The sequence below is a fragment of the Andrographis paniculata genome, unplaced genomic scaffold, assembly GCF_009805555.1.
Source record: "Andrographis paniculata isolate CXL003 unplaced genomic scaffold, ASM980555v1 Contig75END, whole genome shotgun sequence".
Lineage (NCBI taxonomy): Eukaryota > Viridiplantae > Streptophyta > Magnoliopsida > Lamiales > Acanthaceae > Andrographis > Andrographis paniculata.
In genome coordinates, this window is record NW_026137612.1 from 2623404 (window position 1) to 2645111 (window position 21708).

The 21708-nt window shown below is 34.5% G+C and overlaps 1 protein-coding gene across 3 annotated transcripts; it reads right to left on the reverse strand.

The window, feature by feature from the left end:
* Nucleotides 1-1127: 1127 nt before the first annotated feature.
* Nucleotides 1128-16695, reverse strand: LOC127266246 (E3 ubiquitin-protein ligase UPL7). 3 transcript variants are annotated; one of them, XM_051296429.1, is made up of 15 exons: nucleotides 16517-16693; nucleotides 16295-16417; nucleotides 15974-16214; nucleotides 14544-15127; nucleotides 13334-14296; nucleotides 12903-13225; nucleotides 8000-8275; nucleotides 7669-7921; nucleotides 6355-6525; nucleotides 6147-6239; nucleotides 2149-2256; nucleotides 1951-2067; nucleotides 1766-1855; nucleotides 1579-1678; nucleotides 1128-1436 (listed from the first exon to the last, which is right to left on the reverse strand). In XM_051296429.1, the coding sequence occupies exons 1-14, from the start codon at nucleotides 16538-16540 to the stop codon at nucleotides 1595-1597; spliced, it is 3450 nt and encodes a 1149-aa protein (XP_051152386.1). In that variant the 5' UTR covers nucleotides 16541-16693; the 3' UTR covers nucleotides 1128-1436; nucleotides 1579-1594. The 3 variants fall into 3 exon arrangements, 1 of the variants encoding a protein (XP_051152386.1); XR_007842119.1 differs by lacking the exons at nucleotides 1128-1436; nucleotides 1579-1678 and having other exon boundaries at nucleotides 1951-2066; nucleotides 2147-2256; nucleotides 16517-16694; XR_007842120.1 differs by lacking the exons at nucleotides 1128-1436; nucleotides 1579-1678; nucleotides 1766-1855; nucleotides 1951-2067; nucleotides 2149-2256 and having other exon boundaries at nucleotides 7679-7921; nucleotides 16517-16695.
* Nucleotides 16696-21708: the final 5013 nt, after the last annotated feature.

A 21708-nucleotide genomic window follows, 5' to 3' on the forward strand; every position in this document is an offset into this window, starting at 1 on the left:
AAAATCTGTCAATCTAATCCCTGTCGATACTTGTACCTCATAGGTATAATTTTATTTTTGATTTTTTTAATGAGTAAATCTTCAAAATCCCCTTTTTTGAGAGAGAGAGAGATTCATATGGCTTTGCGATCCCATTTCCGGTCTTGTGGTACATAGTTTCTTCTCTTTCCATTTGTACTGAAAGTGCCCCCAACAAGGTTAATTGTCATTGAAAAAATGAATATTTTTTAGATTAAGAATGTGGGATTCTAAGTTGCCGCCTGTGTTCTTCGATTCAGACAACCCCCCAAAAAACATTGACTTTTGACCGATTCCATTATTTCAGAAATCTGGCCAGATTTCTTCCACCATAAACTGACCATTCTTTCCTTTCAACTTATTTTAATTTATGATCATACATTTCCAATAAAATTTGCAATTCAAATAATATCTTCTATTGTTAAGAATGAGAACCGAGGTTCCAACTTCAAACCAATTGGTTATAAGTGGAGTGATCCTTCATCCCTTATAAGGTAGGAAAATCTCAACGTTACATCAAATGTAGGATACTTAACACTCCCCCCGGAGATAAAAATCTCGAAAATCTATACAGAATCCAAACTCAATACGGACACCATGATTGTGATACCATGTTAAAAAAATGGGATCCGAGCTTTCAACTTAAAACCAATTGGTTGTAAGTAAAGTAGTCATTCACCCCTTAAAAGGTAGGGGAATCCCAACATTACATCCAACGTGGGATAATAAACATCTATATCAAAACACTCAACATAATATTAACAACTCATTCTTTCCAAATATACGACAAATAAACTTATCTAATATTAATGTCCATTAACCAACCCTAAATTTAGAAAATATTAACCGATTCTAACTAAAATCTCCCAAAATTCCCCCATACAAATGCAGCTATAATTTCTAAATTTTCCAATGCAGCAACTGTTTTACCCAGCAAATATAAAACACAATAATATTAACATCACCATTTACCAAGTTCTTTTATGCAATTCCTTCTACCATTACACTAATATATATATATATATATATATATTTACCAAGTTCTTTTATGCAATTCCTTCTACCATTACACTAATATATATATATATATGTGTGTGTGTGTGTACATATTAAAAAACATTATCAAAATCACATAAATGCCCCTTATAAAGATGGTAAATATAGCACACCACACTAAACCTTTCAGCAATGCAGTGTGTATTAATTATCATCAAATCAAAATATAGCCATACCTCCAAACTTAGCAAGCAATCCTATAGTATTTATATGGGAGCCGAGATGAGGAAGTGCATAGGCACAATAATTAGCCATACATCTTAACAGGGCTTAGCCGGAGTTCGCCGATATCTACTGAATTCAGAGAGAAAGCTTACCCAGTCATGAGCTACACAACATCTACAATGCCATGGCTAGAGCTTCTGCACGAGTGCATAATGAAATGTCAGAAACAGACAAGATTATGTACCTTGAATCTTGTTCGCGCCATGCAAGAAATACACTCTTTCTGTTCGAAACCAAATTTAAAATTAGATTTAACATTTGATGTGTAAAAAGGTCTACCTTATCATCATTAGCATCAGGAGAGCTCAAATCCAGCATTTGAATTGATTGCATAGAGGAGTTTCTCTCTCAGCGTGCTCACACGTTTATATGTTGGAAGCTGTAATCAGTACTGTTAGGCTTATGCACAATATTTGAGGAGAAAAGGAAAACAATAAGAATGATCCGCGGGCTTCCCTAACAGTACCTTCAAAGTATTGTAGCATGTCGAAGCTGATGGAAGCCGGTCTACATCTTGTCCGCCAAATGAAGCCCAAAGAGGAACATCACAGACCACCTAAGTCATGGCAAATTCCTTAGTCAGATTGCACTAATCCATAATCATCATTTGGTGTGAATAAATGGAACAAATGAAATGAAGTGTGTAAATACCTTATGGATGGTAAAAGGTGGGTGAAGATGCTTGAATCCAAGCAAAGGTGCTCGAGAGCAACTGGTTACAAACTTAATAAGCATGCATCGCTCTTTTGGCCGAAACCCCAAAAAAACCTACAGTCAAACATGTCAAGAGAGAATCAAATAATTTTTTATTTTCAACAGTTGGTATCATGAATACAAGAGAGCACATACCTCCCAGAATAGCTTAACAGTTCGACTCCCTTCACTGTAGCCCCCAGTATAATGTGTGTTTTTCCTCAAATCATCAACATCAATGTCATAATCTCCACCCGAAAGCAGCTATAAAAAAGTGCAGATCAGCATGAAAGTAATTAAATGCTAATTAGAACATTTTGCATTATAGAAGGTTGAGTGGTCATTTATTTAATAAATACAAACTAGATTATTAATTTTCTATCAAGAAGTAAACAGGTGTATTTTGTAATAAGGAACCATGCATATTGACGTAGCCGTCAAAATGCCACACCAACCGCTTGGATCAATTACCGAAGCCGAGCTCGTAAACTCCAACATCATTTTTTTTGGCTTAATCTGAGAGCTCGAGATGAAGAATATAAACAAAGATGAAGCATGAAGACCCATTGGCCCGAGCCTAACGGTTATCCAAGCTCAAAATAATTGAAGATATGTAATGATGTAATTGCTTACATCATAAATATTGACATCATTACTTATATCACTTTTGGGGAATATACTATCATTAATTACAATCTTGAAAATATACTCTTTTGGAAATGTGTTGCCATTATTGTGATATTAGTAATATGTAGCAATTATGTGTAAGTGAGTGATTCCTTTCGCATTGATTTCAAATCAGGTCTTTGAAATTAACCATCGGTTCGTGATTTCTAAATTCTTGCAGAGGATTCCTCATCCATAGTTTGAATTTTGAATCCAAGATTAAGTTTTTTAAGTTCTTAATCAAATAGGTTGGGTATCAAATTTTCTGCCCAATCTCTTCTATTTATTTTGTCTTCCTCACTTCCTTACATCAATTAAGGTTGTTCGTCTTTTCACCTGAAAAAAAAAAAATATTGATCCACTTGGGTTACATCATTTTGGCTTATTGGTTAGTAGGAATGAGATGAGACTAACTGAAAAAGAATGTACATTATTTATTAGCATTCACTAAGCCTTTATATATATATATATATATATATCTTAACAAGATACTAATGTTCTTCCCTCTAGTATTGCTACCTTATTGCAGGATTATGAAATGTGTTTTCCCAAAGAAGTTCCTTGTGGGTTGCCTCCAATTCGAGAAATCGAACATCAAAATGACTTTATTTTGGAATATTCTATTCTTAATCGACCAGTATATAGAGCAATTCCGGATGAGGTTAAGGAAATCAGGAAGCAAGTCGATGGTTTGTTAAGCAAAAGATGGATTCATAAAAGCCTTAGCCCTAGTGCGGTGCACGTATTTTTGGTGTCAAAGAAAGATGGATTGGAGAATGTGCGTTGACTGCCGGGTTGTCAATGCAATTACGGTAAAGTATTGCCATATAATTCTTTGATTGGATGATATGCTAGATAATTTGAGTGTTCAACTATCTTTCCAAAATTGATTTAAAGAGTGGGTATCACCAAATTCATATGAATCAAAATGATAATGAAAAACAACCTTCAAAACCACTTTTGGTTTATATGAATGGCTTGTTATCTCATTTGGACTCACATATGCCCTAAGCCATTTATGAGGTTGATGATCTATATTTTGAAAAATCTCATAACAATTTTGTTGTTGTGTATTAATGATATACTCATTTATAGTCAATCTATTGATGCACACATAAAACATGTTAATGTTATACTTGATGTTCTTTGAAATAAAAAGTTGTTCGCTAACTGAAGGAAGTGTGACTTTTCTAAGTGCGCAATTTTTTTGGTTTTATTATAGAAAAAGATGGGATTAGTGTGGATGAAAGTAAATTGAAGGAAATTCAAGAATGGCCTACACGTCGAGCATGAAGGATGTCTAAACTTCCGTGGCCTTACGAGCTTCTACAGTGTCGATTTGTCTGAAATTTCAGCACAATTTCCGCCTCACTAACTACCGTCACGAAAAAGGATAATAAGTTTGAATGGGAAAGTATTCAACAAAATGCTTTTGATACATTGAAACAAAAACTCACCCAAGCACCTATCATTGCTTTAAGTAATTTTTTAAAAGCTTTTGAGATTGATTGTGATGCTTCTTGTGTAGATATTGGAGCTGTTCTAACTCAACATAAAAGACCCGTAGCCTACTTTAGTGAAAAGTTACATGGTGCAGCTCTTAACTACTTCACATACGACAAGGAATTCTATTCCTTGTGTAAGGAACACTTTCCCAAGATGAAAAAAAAAATATGGGAACTCCCTTTGGCTGGTGAAGGGCCTCTCCGCTTAATACCAATTTATTTTAAGTTGGATGGTATCAGAGCTTGTCTGAGTTTTCGAAATTATCATCTCAAGGGAAAGTGTTGAATATGTCCTACATTGGAAAAAATGTGGGAACTCCCTTTGGCTTATAAGGGTGAAGGGCCTCTCTACTTTATACCAATTAGTTTTAGGTTGGAAGCCCGAATTCCTTCTTAACATGGTATCAGAGTCATGGTACCCATATTGGGTATTGATCTTGTTTAGATTTTCGAAATCATCCTCTCGAGGGAGAGTGTTGAATATATCCCCTATAGGAAAAAATGTGGAAACTCCCTTTGACTTATAATGGAGAAAGGCCTCTTCCCTTAATACCAATTGGTTTTAAGTTGGAAGTCCGGATTCCTTCTTAACAAATCTCATGCGGTGATAGTCTCTTCCGTGTTTTGGAGAAAATGAATGACAATGCTTACTGCATCGAACTTCTGGGTGAGTACCAAGTCCATGGTATCTTTAATGTTGTTGATTTAACTTTGTATGATGTAAGAGACGATAATGTTGTTTAGGAGAACAAAAAATCTCTTCAAGAAGGGGGAATGATGCGGACGTCAAAATGCTACCCCAACCACTTAAACCACTCGAAGTCAAGCACGTAAACTCATCGGCCTGAGTCTGACGGTTATCCAAGCTCAAAATAATTGAAGACATGTGATGACGTAATTGCTTACATGATAAGTATTGATATCATTGCTTACATCACTTCTTGGGGATGTACTACCATTAATTACAATATTGAAAATATATTCTTTTGAGAATATGTTGCCATAACATACTTTTGGGAACATGTAACAATGATGTGTATTGAAATATGTTTTCTATGGAAATGTATTGTCAATTTAATTATAGTAATTGTTTTGTCCCGCCTCCCTTTGGCCTATATATAGGCTTTGTATCTATTTTCATATTAACTTTTGTCCTAATATATTTTTCTACCATTGCAAACTTGTGTTTCATTGTATTTACTTTCAAAATGTAAGTAATCCCTTGCCATTGATTTCAAATCGGATATTTGGAATTAACCATTGATCCATGGCTTCTAAATTCTTTTAAAATAATTCAAACTACCACCTTAAATATATTATAAATTACATTTGACTCGTTAATCACTCATTTAAAATTTAAATTATTCACTAATGACAATTAACTAACAAATTCAAATTCAAATTATTCATTTTAATAATATTTAACAACCAATTCAATTAGCATTTTATTCAAATTCAATTTAATTTTCCATCAAATGCCTCCCATAAATTGAATTTGCTCTTAATTCCCAAAGCAACAACATTTCTTGAGAAAGTGGGCCCACCAAGCAGTTTCATGAAGATGTCAGCATCAGCCAACTGGTCTTCACTCGGGCAATGTAATGTCAATCTTACGTAGAGGAATTAAGCCTATCAATTTGTTCCTCATCCTAGTTAGGATTTTGGGTCCAAAGATTAAGTTTTTGAGGTTGGGTATCAAATTTTTTGCTCAATCTCCTCTATTTTATTGTCTTTCTCGACCCCCTTATATCGATTAAGGTTGTTCGTCTTTTTACCTGGGAAAAATATACTAACCCACTTGGGTTATGTCACATATACAGAAAGGGACTATATAGCAGTGCAAATATGTTGCTCTGTCAAGCCTTTTGAGTTACTTCAATCAATAAGTTCTCTACACAGATTCTAGAACACTAACAGAAAAGAGCAGACCTAAAAGCCCCCATGAACAAAAGCTAATACATAGAGATAAGCAAAGAAAATTACCTGATTGAATTCACTTGCATTAAACAACTTTATCCAAGAAGGGGATATTAAATCTGTCAGACCTCGGTAAAATGCATTGGAGAAAGCAAGTATCTGCAATTCAGTTCCATAAACAACGTACTAAAAGCCATTAAAAACATGCAAACTTTAGATAAGTTGCACATATATGTATAAGATATATATATATATATTCAAAGTCCAGGAAAACCTGTCGGTTAAGTTTGTAATCAGCCATGGCATGAACATATTGCAGTTTGTTTTCATTTGTCACAGGAATATTCCTGCCACCTGGTTTAAGTTCAATGACAAGTCGTTTTCCAAGGGACTCTTCAGTAATAGTGAAATCCAAACAAAGATCACTAGCATCACCATCATAATGCTGCATGTTCAATTCATATCAATTATCAGAATCTTTCAAAAATGCACATGAAACCTCATTCATAACAGAAAAAAAGGTAAGCAAGAAATCCAAACTACAAGCATATGCCACATCTCCACACTAGGTCATGTTCAAAATCTGATCCTGTTACATAATATCACTTGTTTGGCATTTGCAATCACCATGCTAGGTCCAGTTCAAGATTCGATCCTATTACATAATATCTTTGTCTCACTTGTTTTACATTTCCAATCAACCTTAAATGGCATATTAGTCTCAGAATAACTATTTTTGAGAGTTGAGACATGCATTGCTTCAAGTCAAGATCCTAAATTTTGCTGCTACTACCATCACTTAATCAGTTAGCTCTCATCTCTTCCCTCAAATCCTAAGCAACAGGATGTATTACTTTTTCAATAGACTACTGGACAAATGTCCCAGATCCAGTAAACTAAACACTAAGTATTTTCCATAACCTAAGACATGTCTTCAGTTTAATTTCTTACCATGGTCCATAAAACTTGAATACTATGAAGCAAGGCTGTCAAATGATAGCTTGAAGATTAACACTGAAGAGGGAGCAGATTTGTAAAGACTAAGGATAAACTAAAAACTAATTTATTATATAAAGTCAACTAGAATAAAACGAACTCGTCAAAAAATTTTTAATCAAATTATTAAAACTGCAAATTATTTAATTATAATAAAAGTAGTCATTTTCTGTAGGTCGTTTGCATAGGGTTCTGATGTGCTGCTTCACTGCCATCCACTAAAGTAAATGTTGTTTTTTTATTCGTGATACAGTGGTAGTGTGCTAAACAGTAGACTCGTGAGTCGTGAATATAAAACAAGTTTAGATGAGATATCAGCAACAATACTATGAAGAATATAATCATTTTTTAATTCATTCACGTTTACATATCCTTTTGCAAGGACTTGTTCAAACTCATGGTTTTATACAAGGGCACAAGCCAGAGGGAAAATGCTTATAAACCATTTCCTGAATATAACTCCCTAAGGAACAAAGAGGTCTAAACAGTAGCAGGAATAGATGCCAAAGCAAAAAGCAATTAAGACAGTATACATAATTACAGAAAGTTAAATACTCTTCTGAAATATTAATAAGTTCAACAATATGATCACCTTAACATACATGAGGTTCCTGTAAAATTCAGGATCCAGAGTGGAGAGTTCATCCAAAAAGCTATAGCGCCCCAACAATTTTTGCACAAAAACATGTGAAAAATGGAAGTCAAGTAGTATTCCTTCATAGAGAGCTTTACCGACAATTCTTCCTAGAAACTCAATCATTTGTATCCCATTATCCAAAGATCTTGCAGTCGTATTGGGTACCAGACACCTATCAGAAGTTGTCGTCTGGGAGAATAGGCCATACCTGAACAACATGCACTCATGCAGTCATTTCAGATAATAAAGGCAAATCAGAATTACTTCATGCAGCAAGAGAACTTACTCTGGTGAGAATGCTATTTTTGCAATATCAGTCAGGAACTCCTTTGACAATCCACCATAGTCAAGTCCAGCCTCGGGAAGACCAGATTCACTAACAAATGAAACATGTATGGCAGATTTCAGCTTTGAACCAAGGGAATTTAGTTGTTGTAATCCATCTTCAAAAATATGACCCCGGCGGATAACAACCTCAAGTGCCCGTCCAGGTCCAGCACCTTCACCAGCTAATCTTCTCGATACCTTGTCCATGCTGATAAATTCTCTGAACATCATTACTCTGCCATATTCAGAAAGTAATGCTGTGAATCACTTTTTATGCCCAGAAAACAAGTGGAAAAAATTGAAATATAATATTTACATAGATATGACACGTGATGCCCAAGCAGGAGGTTGCTTGAGAACTGAACTATTCAACATGGAGTCCAAATGCGCCAAAAGACACCCATCAGTCAAATTGCTCATTCGAATGACTTTTAAAAAAAACCCAGAAGTTACAAGAACAATTTAAAGAAACTATACTTTTTCTAAAAAATTGTTAATGAGAGGATAAAACATAGCAATACTTTCTATTGTTGTAATTGACCATAAATCTCCCTCCGTCCCAGTCCAATGCATCCATTTGTTATTTTGTAGTAGATTAAGAAATAATACTCCCTCCATTCCATATTTATATATCTATTTGCTTTTTGCACGGAATTTTAAAAATATTAGTATTATATTTGAATAAAATAGAAATAAAGGTAAAAAGACTAAAATAACCCTATTAGTATTGTATGATATAAATGTAATGGAATTTGTGTAATATATTGTAAATTGGAATGGTATTTGTAATGTTAGGTAGATAGTACAATTACTAAAAAAAGGAAATGGATATTTTGTTATGGGACGGACCAAAATGCAAAAATGGATAGATTATTAAGGGACGGAGAGAGTAGTATTTTACTGGTTAGCGGAATTGTGCTAAGATTATTTTGACATTTTTGCCTTTTGTGAACTGATATTGTTTTGTTCTTATTCAGGTGGACACTAGATTAGGAATGTCTAGGGTCTCTATGTAACAGTCACTCCCCCTCAAGTTGGTGCATAGATGTTAGTCATGCCCAACTTGCTAGATCGCCGTGCAAAAAAAAAAAACATTCTTGACATCTAGCCGACAAAGCGGCCAGCCATGTAGCTCCTGATATGTCCTTTTGAAATCCATAAAATAACTCACATGAGATTTGTTTGTCATTTCAGCCCAATAAAAGCCTTGCACACATTGTATATTCAGGTAACATTTCTTTTACCCGAGTATAAGAACTCCAAATATTGAATCAAGTCTTTGACAGTATTGCAGTAGACCTCCACATCAATCGAATTTACGATCTATAGGAATAACCTTACATCATCCCGAAGCCATGCCCTCCTCTCCTTTTCACCGGTAAATGGGTCCTCCTCCAAATGATCAACCTTATCAATACTTAGCAAGTATAATTTCACGGTTATGCTCCACTCTAGATAATTCGATCCAATTAAGTTTGTACACAGTAATTTTGGACGTAATTGAAGCAACTTCAGAGACAAAAATAGGCTTGCCTCACTCATGATCAATTAATGGCAAAACAATTTGGAATTCCAGGAACAAGATGAAGCTCGACAGCAACAATCTGGAATTATTGTTAATCTAGAACAGAACGTTGGAACACTATTTTTACAGTCTTGGAATTATTGCAAAATCTGAGCACTCTGGAACCCATATTTGTTCACTAAGCAGATTCCTAAACCTTAAACCCAGCACCAACCGAACACAGCAACCCACATAATTGTCATCTGGCAGATTCCACCCCCAATTGCACACGCCGGCGCGTTTGACGAACGCGCTCGCTAGAATGCCGCCACCAAAGTCACCTGACACCGCCGGACCCTTACTCGCCGAAGGTGAGATGAAACGCGGCCAAAGTGCTCTGCCTAAATTGATTTCTGATTATGCGTATAGCCCTAAGAGCTCTGATACCATGTGAACTGATATGTTTTGTTCTTATTCATGTAGACATATTACACACATATATACAGTAGATTAGGAATGTCTAGGTTCTTTATCTAACACTCTCTACAAGTCTCTATGAAGAGCATAATTATGCTATGCATTCCCATAAACCTACTATCATAGCTATGCTACACATTCTAATATTGTTAACACCCTTAAAAGTAAAAATGAAATGAATATTTTTGTAAAAGTTATAGATATTTTGATATTTAGATATGATTATTTTTAATATAATTAAAAATTAATAATTTTGAGTGGAACGGATGAAAAAAAAATGATACATTGTGTTGGGAGAGGGAGTAGAAGATGGGTACCATCCTTAAAAAATTTCTTATTAATCTTATATATTGAAAATAATATATTTACAACAATATTTCAAATATATTGATAAGTATAGGCTGGTTCATTTTGTATGTTCGTTTTGATTTTTGGCTTAAATAGTGATTAATGTGATATTTTATAAGAGAATAATTATTTTATTAGAAATTTGTGAGGGTTGCATAGTAAAAAAAACTGAAAAAGAAATAAAGAACAAAAGAAAGCAGAGACATGTATATTCTTTTGAAGTTTGGTTTTGAGTTTTGGTTTGAATAATAGTTTGGATATGATGTTTTGCGAGAGAAATAGTGTGTTCTTATAGGGAATCCCATAACAAACTCAAGCAATTATTTTCACCTCAAAACAACAAAACAAAAACAAAATTACAATGAACAATCCAATATTTTATATCAATATATTATGCTTTAATATATTTTCATTTTTATATTCATGTATAAAATAAATTGTATGAATTGCATTATTTCATGATTAATTATTTGTAAACTTAATTAACTATATCGCATGAATATAATAATTAATGAAAAAAAAAAAAAAAAAGAGCCCACACAAGACAATCCAAAGTAAGCTTCATGTTTGGGTTGTAATAGTTATGCTTGCAAATTTGTAATCCCAAGGTAAGAAAATGCATCATGAATTTCCAAAACCAGAACAATCTGATACTACATTTCACACATTTATAAGTTAGCCACTCTAGTTCTTTACTCTAGACTTGTGAGCACAATAACATTTCTAATATTTCCTGTCAAATGACATGGATGGATACAAGGGTATGTTTGGTACAGGAAATTGAGACCAATGAAAAAGAAATGTTTCCATTTCTCTTATTTGTTTGATCTAGAGAAAAGAAACTTGAGAAATAAATAATTTTTATTTTTTTATTTTCATTTTTCTCCTTATATCAAGAGAAATAGAAAGAAATGAATATTTCATTTTTAAATTTTTTTGTACTATTTAATTTTATAATTTTTTAAAATTTTTTTTATTTCAATTTTACAAAACATCACATTTAATTTATTATTTAAGTATTAATTTTTAAAATTTTTTAAAAATTTATACTAAAATCTTAGTTTACAAAACATGTATCTAATTTATTATTTAAACAAAAAATATCACTAAAAATATTTCTTCAATTCTCACTCTTACTAATCATTTATCTTTTTATCGATCCATCCGGATAGCTGCACTTATTTACATTTCTCACCTGAAATTCTTTATTTTACCAAACAAAAGAATTCATTCTTACTCTCTACTTAATTCTTTTTCTATACCAGACGCCGCCTAAAGGGCTTATTCTCTTAGTTTTTCTAGGTGATCTGATTCTCCATAAATATTATTTAAAAAATACAATACACACACATTAACACAATATATATAATATATATATACTTATTTACTCACAAAAAGTCAACAATTCATCATAAAATATTATTCCCTCCTTCCCAATCCAAATGGGCATTTTGGGTTTTATAGTAAATCAAGAAATAATAGTATTTATTGGTTAGTAGAAGCGGATAAGAGGTTGACATTTTTGTCCTTTGACTTTATGTATAAAATAAATATGTGTAATGGTCTGTTTGTAAATTAAGGGTGTGTTTGTTTGGGGGATTGGATTTTAAATCCACTGTTCATCAAATTTTTTTCCTCCAAAAACATCAAATCAAACACCTATTTTTCATTTTTTATATTATACTAAAAATCAATTTTACATTCAAAACATCACATCAACACCTATTTATATCACATCATGCAACTATTTAAATTCAAAATTTTTACTATTCAAATCCCAACTCAAAATCCAAACCCCCAAACAAACACACCATAATTAAAAGTTAAAGTATTTTGGTATTAGTTTATGATTATTTTTTTTTTAAAATAAGAAATTGGTACTTTTGAGTGGACAAACAAAATAGTAAAAAAGATACTTTGAGTTGGGACAGAAGGAGTATTTTTTATATTACCAATACAATTCCCCATACCAAACCTAAAAAACACATACAAAAACACAAAGTGAACAAACCCAAAGTTTCTAGCAGCAACAAGACAATTAGCACCTCCTTTATACTGTGATCAATCATCAACGTCTATGTGGAGCCAATTTCAGGGATCAGATTGTTCAATCAAGTCATGTATTTTAACTAACATTTAAATGAACTATCTCTTCTTATACTCATGTTCAGTTCTGTCTAGGTCTTGGCCTTCCACCTCCCTTTACTTAGCCCTCCTAAGATAAACAAATTGAGTATGTTTTCTAATTTCCAGAATAGGAAATCTAGAGATCTCCTATGTAACATTCTAAGAGAAATTTTTGAGATGTTTATTGATAATGAAATTAAGGTTTATTTATAGGCATTACACTAAAAGATAAAGTCAAATAACTAACAACCTAATCTAGTAGATATATCTAGATAATAACAACCTAATCTAATGGACATTATAAAATAATAACTAACAAATCTAAATAATATCAAACTTAGGTCCCTTGCACAATGTCCATCAACAACTATTTCTATCACATACAATCTCAAGGAGTTGTGCATACCTCTCGTCAAAGGGGAATACATGTGGCATGGTAGTGATTACAGAACCCATGCTTGAGGAGAGTGCTCCATCAGCAGCTGAAAAAACTTCATGAGTCCTGGCAGCAACAGCAATTGGCATTCTGTTACTTCTCCCAGGGGCAAGCCACAAAGATGGATTGCAGAATGGGCGCCTACAATCCCTTTCGTATAAAAGATGCATGCACCGAATCGCAGAATCCACAAGTACTCTATTTGGAGAAGTGATACCACGGGATAAAGAATTATACACAAGGTTGTTGATCATTGATGCAATTTTTTGTTGCTGCTCCAATGTGAATGGAACCTAAGAACTTACAAGTATGAAGTTAGTGAATCTATCTCCATGTAAAAAAACAAGTTTCACACACCATAGCGGAAGGGGATTTGAATGAGCTAAAAGTATAAACACAACCTGCTTATCATAGAACTCCATGTCATCAAGAACCAACAACAGATGAGAATAGCTTGAACAGAAGAGTAGAAGCAGACAAGATATATCTTCGGGTATGGCTTCAGGACCCTGCCTTAAGGATACAATGTCCCACCAATCAGAATGAAGTTCCTCCATTTGGCTAAAGCTAGACTGCCCATTTCCTGAATACGCATAATCATTCTCTGTTTGAGATTTTCCAGTAATTTTCTGCAGTACATTGGTCCATTTATTACCAGTGTCTTTGTTGACCCTCTTCTGCCTCCTATCATAATCTCCACTGCTTCTACCTTGAGATGTAGTGATTGAGTACAGTGAATTTGATTCCATACTTCGATTTTTGCCTTGAAAGAGATAATTTTCTAGTTCTTCCCACAAACTAAAGAGAAACCCAGGGGTGAAAGACAGCATGTTGAGGACTGGCAAAGATTTTATCACAGGATTCAAAGTTGAAAATAGTCGAAGCATGCACGAATAATAATGAGCAATGTCAAGCAGCCCATACTTCCCTTGAGGCTTTAGACAACCTGAAGGAAAATCCCCAGCTACGCATACAGAAGCATCTTTTGCAAAGGCTAGGAGTTTCTTTAAATGCCACTGTTGATAAGCAGGCTTTAACATGTCCATATAAGTCAACTTTGGGAAGACACTTGTATCATCAAAAACCAAACCAGATTCAGAAGAAGAATCATTACCACCTTGAATGTCTTCATCTTTCCTTCTTATTTGTTGCAAGCCACCAAGTGAAGTCAATAGTTTTTCTGTAAGTAAAATAACTACTTGGAGATAAGATGCAAAGTCTAAACCCTCACTGAATTTTCCTGAATCGAGTGATGCAAGGTACACAATGTTAGCTAGAGCCCAACCCACCTGTGGCATCTTTCGGGAGGTTACCTCCAACTGATCCATCTCAGACATTTCCTCCAAAATCTTCTCTCTTAAGACCTGTCATCACCTGCCATGCTTTGATCAGTCCCCTTGGAGCTTTATGCTAGGACAGCCATAAGTGACAATGTGACATGAACTAAAGCATCATACTTCTTCATAAAAATTTTCACCAAGATTTTCAAGAATAACTAATGGGAAAAAAATAAATAAATCCAGAACCTTAGATAGAGCAACTATACTACCTACGTAATTATATCCTTAGCAACTGTTAATGAAACAGTACGTCTTTATTGGCCAAACTTACCAGTAACATCCTGAGGCACAGTGATAAAACTGACTTGTGTCTCAAAGCAGGCACAAGTATTGCAGGCAAACGTTGAGGAAACCACGGTATTGTGAGTAGAAAGATACAAAAAAGCTCAACAGCGCGCTCCATCATCCATTCATCATTTGCGTCCATCATTGATAGGTGGAATGGTCGCAGAGATAAAGTTACAGCACTAGCAATTATCAAGAATCTATCATCTGTCTGACAAGATAAAACCCCTTGAGAAGAAAAAGGAGCTTCTAGTTTCAACATAAATTTCCTGATGCCATCATATAATCCCCATTTTTCCCTCCCAATAAAGTGCACTAGAGTTTTCACAGTAGTATTTGCATCCTTCCGGTCATTATCACTAATGCAATTCCAACCATTTGGATCAGTTAGGAGAACTGACAATCGCATTGCTGTGGATGTGAGCACAACATCTTCAACATTTTGATTAGAATAGTCAAACACAGATAAAACAAACAAGCATATGGAAAGGAGTTTCTTTGATTGTTGAAGCCATATTTCCTTCTCTGCAATACTACCAATCGCCATCAAGCAAAAATTTTGATGTGCGTCTGCAATTCATGGAATCTTACATTAGAATGAGTCATCATTTTCAACTGTATTCAGGTCGGCCTAAACAGACAAAATGTTCCTTACGTTTAGCTAGCATGGATCAAAATATTGAGTTCAGTTATTTCAAACCATTATATCACCTGCATTCAATCCCTATCTACATTTTCATATCAAGCCTATCAGAAGAAACCATCCCTATTCCACCATAACAACGTGTAATGACTTCCCTATATTTAGCCATGTATAAATCTAAACACTAAACCCATGAAATCAGCCTCTACCTTAAAATACAAATAGGATTCTCCACAAAGAAATTAGCATCTCATAGCTGGAATATTCAATTTGATAACCATCCCTTACTGCAAGAGGTACAAGACAGCATTTCATAAATACAGCTAGCAAAATAATTAATGAGAGAACTCAATTCCCTTAAAAATTGTGAACCGAGATAAACAAAAATACCAGAATGTTCAGTTATATCCAAATAAATGTAGATTCAATCGCAGATAAACACACAAGTCAACAACTGACGCACACCCAATTTACTTTGGCACAACAGACTCACGTTTCTCTATCCATCCCTCACTCTATCTTCTCCTTGCCATTTTAGTGATGAAAAACATACAGAGATAAGTGAATTCTCACATCTTTTCATTTTGATGTGTAACCTACTCCTGATTAATTCCAAAGTGCAAACTCAGTTACACAGCACAATAAGCAATGGCTCATCAAATGCCAACACCTCCATCATTAAAGGTTAAGTGATGTGTTGGTTCGGATACCCATTATCAGATCTCATGAAGAACCTTAATACAAAATTACGCGCGTCGTAGTGCAAGGCTTACCCTTTGAAGTCATGTCCTCCAGAACAATTCTGAAGCAACTTATCATACACTCCTTGTCCCTGGCCCTAATTTTCCCACAACGAACCGGCAAGCACCCGATAAAGAAGAGAAATGGACGCAAAACATTGCCAGATATCTCCATTCCCGTTAGACCGCTGGGACGATTGTTCATCATTACTTCCCACACCTCCCGCATCTGAAGCGCCACCGCCTTCGTCACGTGATGCCGCCTCCATACCCTCTGAATGAACTCCAAAAAGAATAGAATGTTACAGTCGACCACTGATACCAAACTAGGTTTTCACAGAATCAATTGCTAACCTGGATGAACAATCCGGCAGCGTTAGCCCGCCTGGTATAAATCCGTAGCTCCCTCTCCTGATTAACCCTCTCTAGAAGGGCGTCTCTCGTGATTTCCTTGGCACTAGCTCCTCGCAGCGACACCTGATCCATTAATCCAAAGTCCGATTTCATTATGAACCTGAATCGTTAATCAAACATCAAAGGGGTAGGGAATTCTAGGAAGTGATTCGAGAAGTAAACCTGGTGCCGCCGAGATTCGTTCATGGTTCTCCGCGATCGGAGACGATCGATCCGTACAAGGAATTCACGACAACCTCCTCGTCAATATTTATCTTTAGTGTCGAATAACAAGTATTTTAGGGTATGTTCCTTTTAGGATAGGTTTGGAGAAATTAATTTTGAGTTTCAATTGAAGTTTAGAATAAGTCTCAGATTTATATGTTGATTTAGGTTTATAGACAGTGAGAAATATGGCTTTGCATCATCTTAATAATGACAAAAGTAAGAACTACAAATTTAGACGACGAAAGCGAAATAAATTTTTACTATCAAAAGACTCTCAAAAGCAAGTAAGTTACAATTATATATGAAAATATTACTTGTCTAATTTTGATGTGCTCAAAATTTAACCCAAAGCCATCAATTTATTAAGATGGGCTTATGACTAATTTGTCATCACAAGCAAACGTGGTCCAACGTTGACAAAATAGTGAGTTTGCTCCGCCTTCTTAACAAAAACTGTATTAAGCTAAATCAAAATACTGAATCCAATTCAACTAAAGCACTGTTTGAACTTGAAGACTGGAAGAGATTTTGTAAACATATCAATGGATTCTCCTTTGTATAAATTTTTTTACGGAGACCTTCTCTTCAACAATGATATCTCAGATGAACTGATACTTCACATCGATGTGCTTCGTTCTGTATGTCTTTGGTCTTTAGTCAAATGTATCGCACTTAGACTATCATAATGAATAACAATAGTACTCTAATGTAGACTGAACGCGCCCAAAAGACCTTTCAACCATAAAGTTTCTTTAATTGTCTCTCCATTGTCATATATTTTGTCTTTGTAGTAGACAATGTCACAATTAGTAGTAAGGATGTTTTCCAACTAATTGCACAACCGCCAATGCAAAATACATAGTTTGAGAGAGATATTTTTTTATCGAGATCGTCAACATAATCAATATCTACATATCCAATCAGAGACTTACTTTTTCTTCCAAACTCCAAACAGACATTCAAAGTGTCTTGTAAGTATCTCAGAATCAACTTCACAGTATGCCAATGTGCTTTTTAGGACAAGACATATATTTTCTAACAACACTGACTGTCTGCGAAATATATGGACGGGTGCATATCATTGCGTACATAAGACTGCCAACTGCATTTGAATAAGAAACCCGCGCAATTTCTTTTTCCTCTTCAACTGATTGTGGTGACTGACCAGCTGATAATCGAAAGTGATTAGCAAAAGGGACAATCACTGGTTTGACATTATTCATGCCAAAAAGCTGCAAGACCTTCTTAACTTAGCTTTTTTGAGTTAAGACCAGTCTTCTCTATCCATGATCACGTTGGATATCCATGCTAGGAATTTTCTTTGATGCTCTCAAATCCTTTTTTTCAAATTCACTACTAAACTACAACTTCAGAGAGTGAATTTCGGACATATTCTTGGCAACAATAAGCATATCATCAACATACAACAATAGATATATGCGAGTACCATCAACTAACTTTCAAAAATAAATGCAACTACCATAAGTACTCCTAAAATATCTATTACTCAACATAAAAGAGCCAAACCTCTTATACCACTGCCTCGAAGACTTCTTCAATCCATATAAGGATTTTTTTAATAAACAGACATGGTCTTCATTTCCTCTAATTTTAAAACCCTGAGGTTGCTTTATGTAGATATCTTCTTCAAATTCTCTATGCAGAAAGGCTATCTTAACACCCATCTTTTCTAACTTAAAATCCTCAATGGCAACCAAAGCAAACAAAACACGAATAGAACTATGTTTGACATCAGGTGAGAAAACATCATTAAAATCAACACCTTGTACCTGACTATAGCGCTTTGCAACCAACCGTGCTTTATATCTTACTTCATCACTCCCTAGCATATCTTCATTTTTCTTGAAGGCCCATTTTTTTCCAATAATTCTCTTATGTAGCAGTGGTTTCATAAGAACTAAAGTATTATTCTTATGAAGAGACTCAATTTCTTCATTCATCGCCTTTATCCACTTAACAGAATCATCCCACTAAATTGCGCCTGAATATGTGAATGGCTCACTGTCTCCACATATTTCTTGTGCAACAGAAAATACATATGTGACAAACTTTGTATACCGTTGTAGAGGTTAAGTGTCTCTGTGTTGTCTTCCTGTGGATACGGAATATGGCTCTTTTTCTGAACTTTTGATATCTACTGATGTCTGCTGAATAGAAGAGTTTGGCTAAGGGTGCTAGAATTACCAATGTTGAACTCCACCTACTTCTGTGTATTCTCTCATGAACTCAAAGACTCCTTGTTAAACAACATGGCTATTTAATCAAAGGTAACATATCTAATGATTGCAAACTTTGGAGATTTAGGATCAGGACACCATAATTTATATCATTTCACTCTAGAAGCATAACCAAGGAAAATACATTTCTTAGCCCTAGGCTCCAATTTTCCTTAATTTACATACATATATGTTGAACACCCAATAATCTTTAAATTAGAATAATCAGCAGGAGTACCTGACCAAACTTCTTCAGGAGTTTTGAATTTGAGAGCGGAATTTGAAGAGCGATTGACAATGTAAGCAGTCATGTTGATTGCTTTAACCCAAAAATCCTTAGTCAATCCTGCATTGGAGGTCATACATCTTGCCATTTCCAAGAGTATTATGTTCATATGTTCAACCATGCCATTCTGTCGAGGTATCACCTGATTGTGCGATGCCAAAGAATTCTTTCTTTCTTACAAAATTCAATAAGCTCTCATCCGAAAAATTTCAAGCCGTTATCAGTTCTCAGCCGCTTGATTTGTTTTCCTGTTTGTTTTTCAATCAAAACTTTCTACTATTTGAAAGTTAGGAAAACATCATTCTTATTTTTAAAAAAATATACACAAACCTTTCTTGAGTAGTTATTAATAAAAGTCAGCATATACCTGGCATCACCTTTAGATGAAATACAAGATGGACCCCAAATATCAAAGTGGATATAGTCAAGTGTATCTTTCGCCTTGTGAACTGTTGGTGACTTAAAACTCACTATTTTCTACTTCCCAAATACACAATTCTCATAGAAATCCAACGATCCAGTACTTTTTCCACAAAGAAGTCCTCTCTTGCTTAAGATTCTCATGTCCTTTTCACTCATATCCCCAAGACGTATATGCCATAACTTGGTGATATCAAGTTCAGCAAAAGAGGATAATGAAACAACTGCATGCCCAGTGACAGTCGTCCCTTGCAAAGTATAGAAACTGCTAGATCGGATACCATTCATAATAATGAGAGCATATTTGAAAATCTTCAAAACACCGTTATGACTCGAGCACCTGCAACCAAATGCCTCAAGTGTGCCCAAAGAGATTATATTCTTTTTCAAATCAGGGGCATGTCTAACATTAGTGAGTGTCCTCACAGTGCCATCATGCATCTTGATACGAATAGTGCCCACAACATTGAAAACGCGTTGTTGTCCATTAAGACAGTTTCTCTGTTTCCTGAATCATAAATAACAAACAAATCCCTATTGAGACACATGTGATAAGAGCACTCTATATACAAATCCATTTATCTGTAGATCGCACCCTATCATGAGTGACAAGAAAAAAACTACCCTCACTATCATCAGCAGCAACACTAACTTCAACGGTGTTATCTTTCTTTTTGACCAATTTTTCCTTTTGTTTAATTTTCAATTTAAAACAATTGGCTTTAATGTGCCCCATCTTATGACAATAGTTACACTTTATATTTCGATGTTTAGATTTTGATCTAGATTTACTATTGCCATAGTTTTTCTTATTCGATCTTCTTCTAACAACTAGGCTCTCAACATTAGCCCCAATATTTTTTTCAGTGATATCTATATCTATCTTCTCCTTAGATTTCAAGGCAGACTTAATTTCTTGATAAGAGATAGATTTTTTTTCCCCATAAAATCATAGTATCACAATTTTTTTAAAAGTAGCAGTGCCTTATCCTTATATTCTATCTTAGGATCAATATTTTCCAAATCCTTAATAATCGAATCAAAATTATTAAGATGTGAAAGTAATGATGTACATTCCACCATTCGAAGCATATAAAGACTTTACTTTAGGTACAGACGATTATCAATAGATTTCTTAATGTACAAAGCCTTAAGTTTATCCCACATTGCCTTAGCCGAGGTCTCCTTAGCAACTTCCTGCAAAATCTCATTAGAAAAATTAAAGATAATGCTCGAACGAGCCTTCTTATCTAGCTCCAAAAATTTGGACTTCTCCATATCCTTGGGCATTTTTTCAATACTCTGGATAGCCAAAGCAACTTCATCTTGTACCAAAATGGCCTCCATTTTTTTATCTGATAAAAAAAAATGGCCTCCATCTTGAGCTACTATATCCCAAAGTTGACATTTATATCAAACTTCTCCACTACTGTCTTTGTGATTGTCATTATGTGGTAACAGAAGATTCCACAAATATAACAGGGGCTCTAATACCAATTTGTGAGGAATATGACCCAAACAAATATTTGTAGAACTTTAACAATGACAAAAGTAATAACAAGAAATTTAAAAGACACAAGAATATACGTGGTTCGGTCAAAATGATCTACATCCACAGGCAAAGGAGAAGCAAACTTTCACTATTAAGAAAGATTACAAAATAGGCTCGAATAGCAATTTTAAAGTCCACAACTCTCAATCTCCCAAAAGCTCTCAAAGCAAATCAAGTAAGCTACAATTATATATAGAAATTCTAGTTGTCTAATTTTGGTGTGTTCCAAAACCCAACCAAAAACTACAAATTTATAGAGAGTGACTTATGGCTAATTTGTCACCACAAGCAATGTATGACAACAATCTCTCTCAACTTTAAAAACACTCCAATGTGGGACAAAGCTACATAACAATAGGTTTGGTTTGAGTTTGAGGGGTTTTGATAGATATTGATTTGATACGTAATAAATATATGATATAAATGTGTACTAAATTAAATTTATAATATTAATAATAGTGTAATTTGAATATTAATTTATATTAATTTTAAATAAATATTTGTATTTTTTATTTAATCATTCAAATCGAAATTGGGGAAAAATCAATTTCAGATTTTGATCCCAAAATCGATGAACGGTGTCGATGATTCCAACACCGCAGGTTATCTCTTGGACGACGATGACCACAACAACTGGACTCCCTTTGGCGGT

What these genes read in the sequence shown, in the direction of transcription:
- LOC127266246 (XM_051296429.1), bottom strand. Translation starts at nt 16,540, where the DNA reads ATGAACGAATCTCGGCGGCACCAG. An exon ending in GGAGGACATGACTTCAAAGG is followed by an intron (nt 15,128 to 15,973) that starts GTAAGCCTTGCA and finishes CATGAATTGCAG; the next exon opens with ACGCACATCAAAATTTTTGC. An exon ending in CTGTTAAGCTATTCTGGGAG is followed by an intron (nt 2,068 to 2,148) that starts GTATGTGCTCTC and finishes GTTTGACTGTAG; the next exon opens with GTTTTTTTGGGGTTTCGGCC.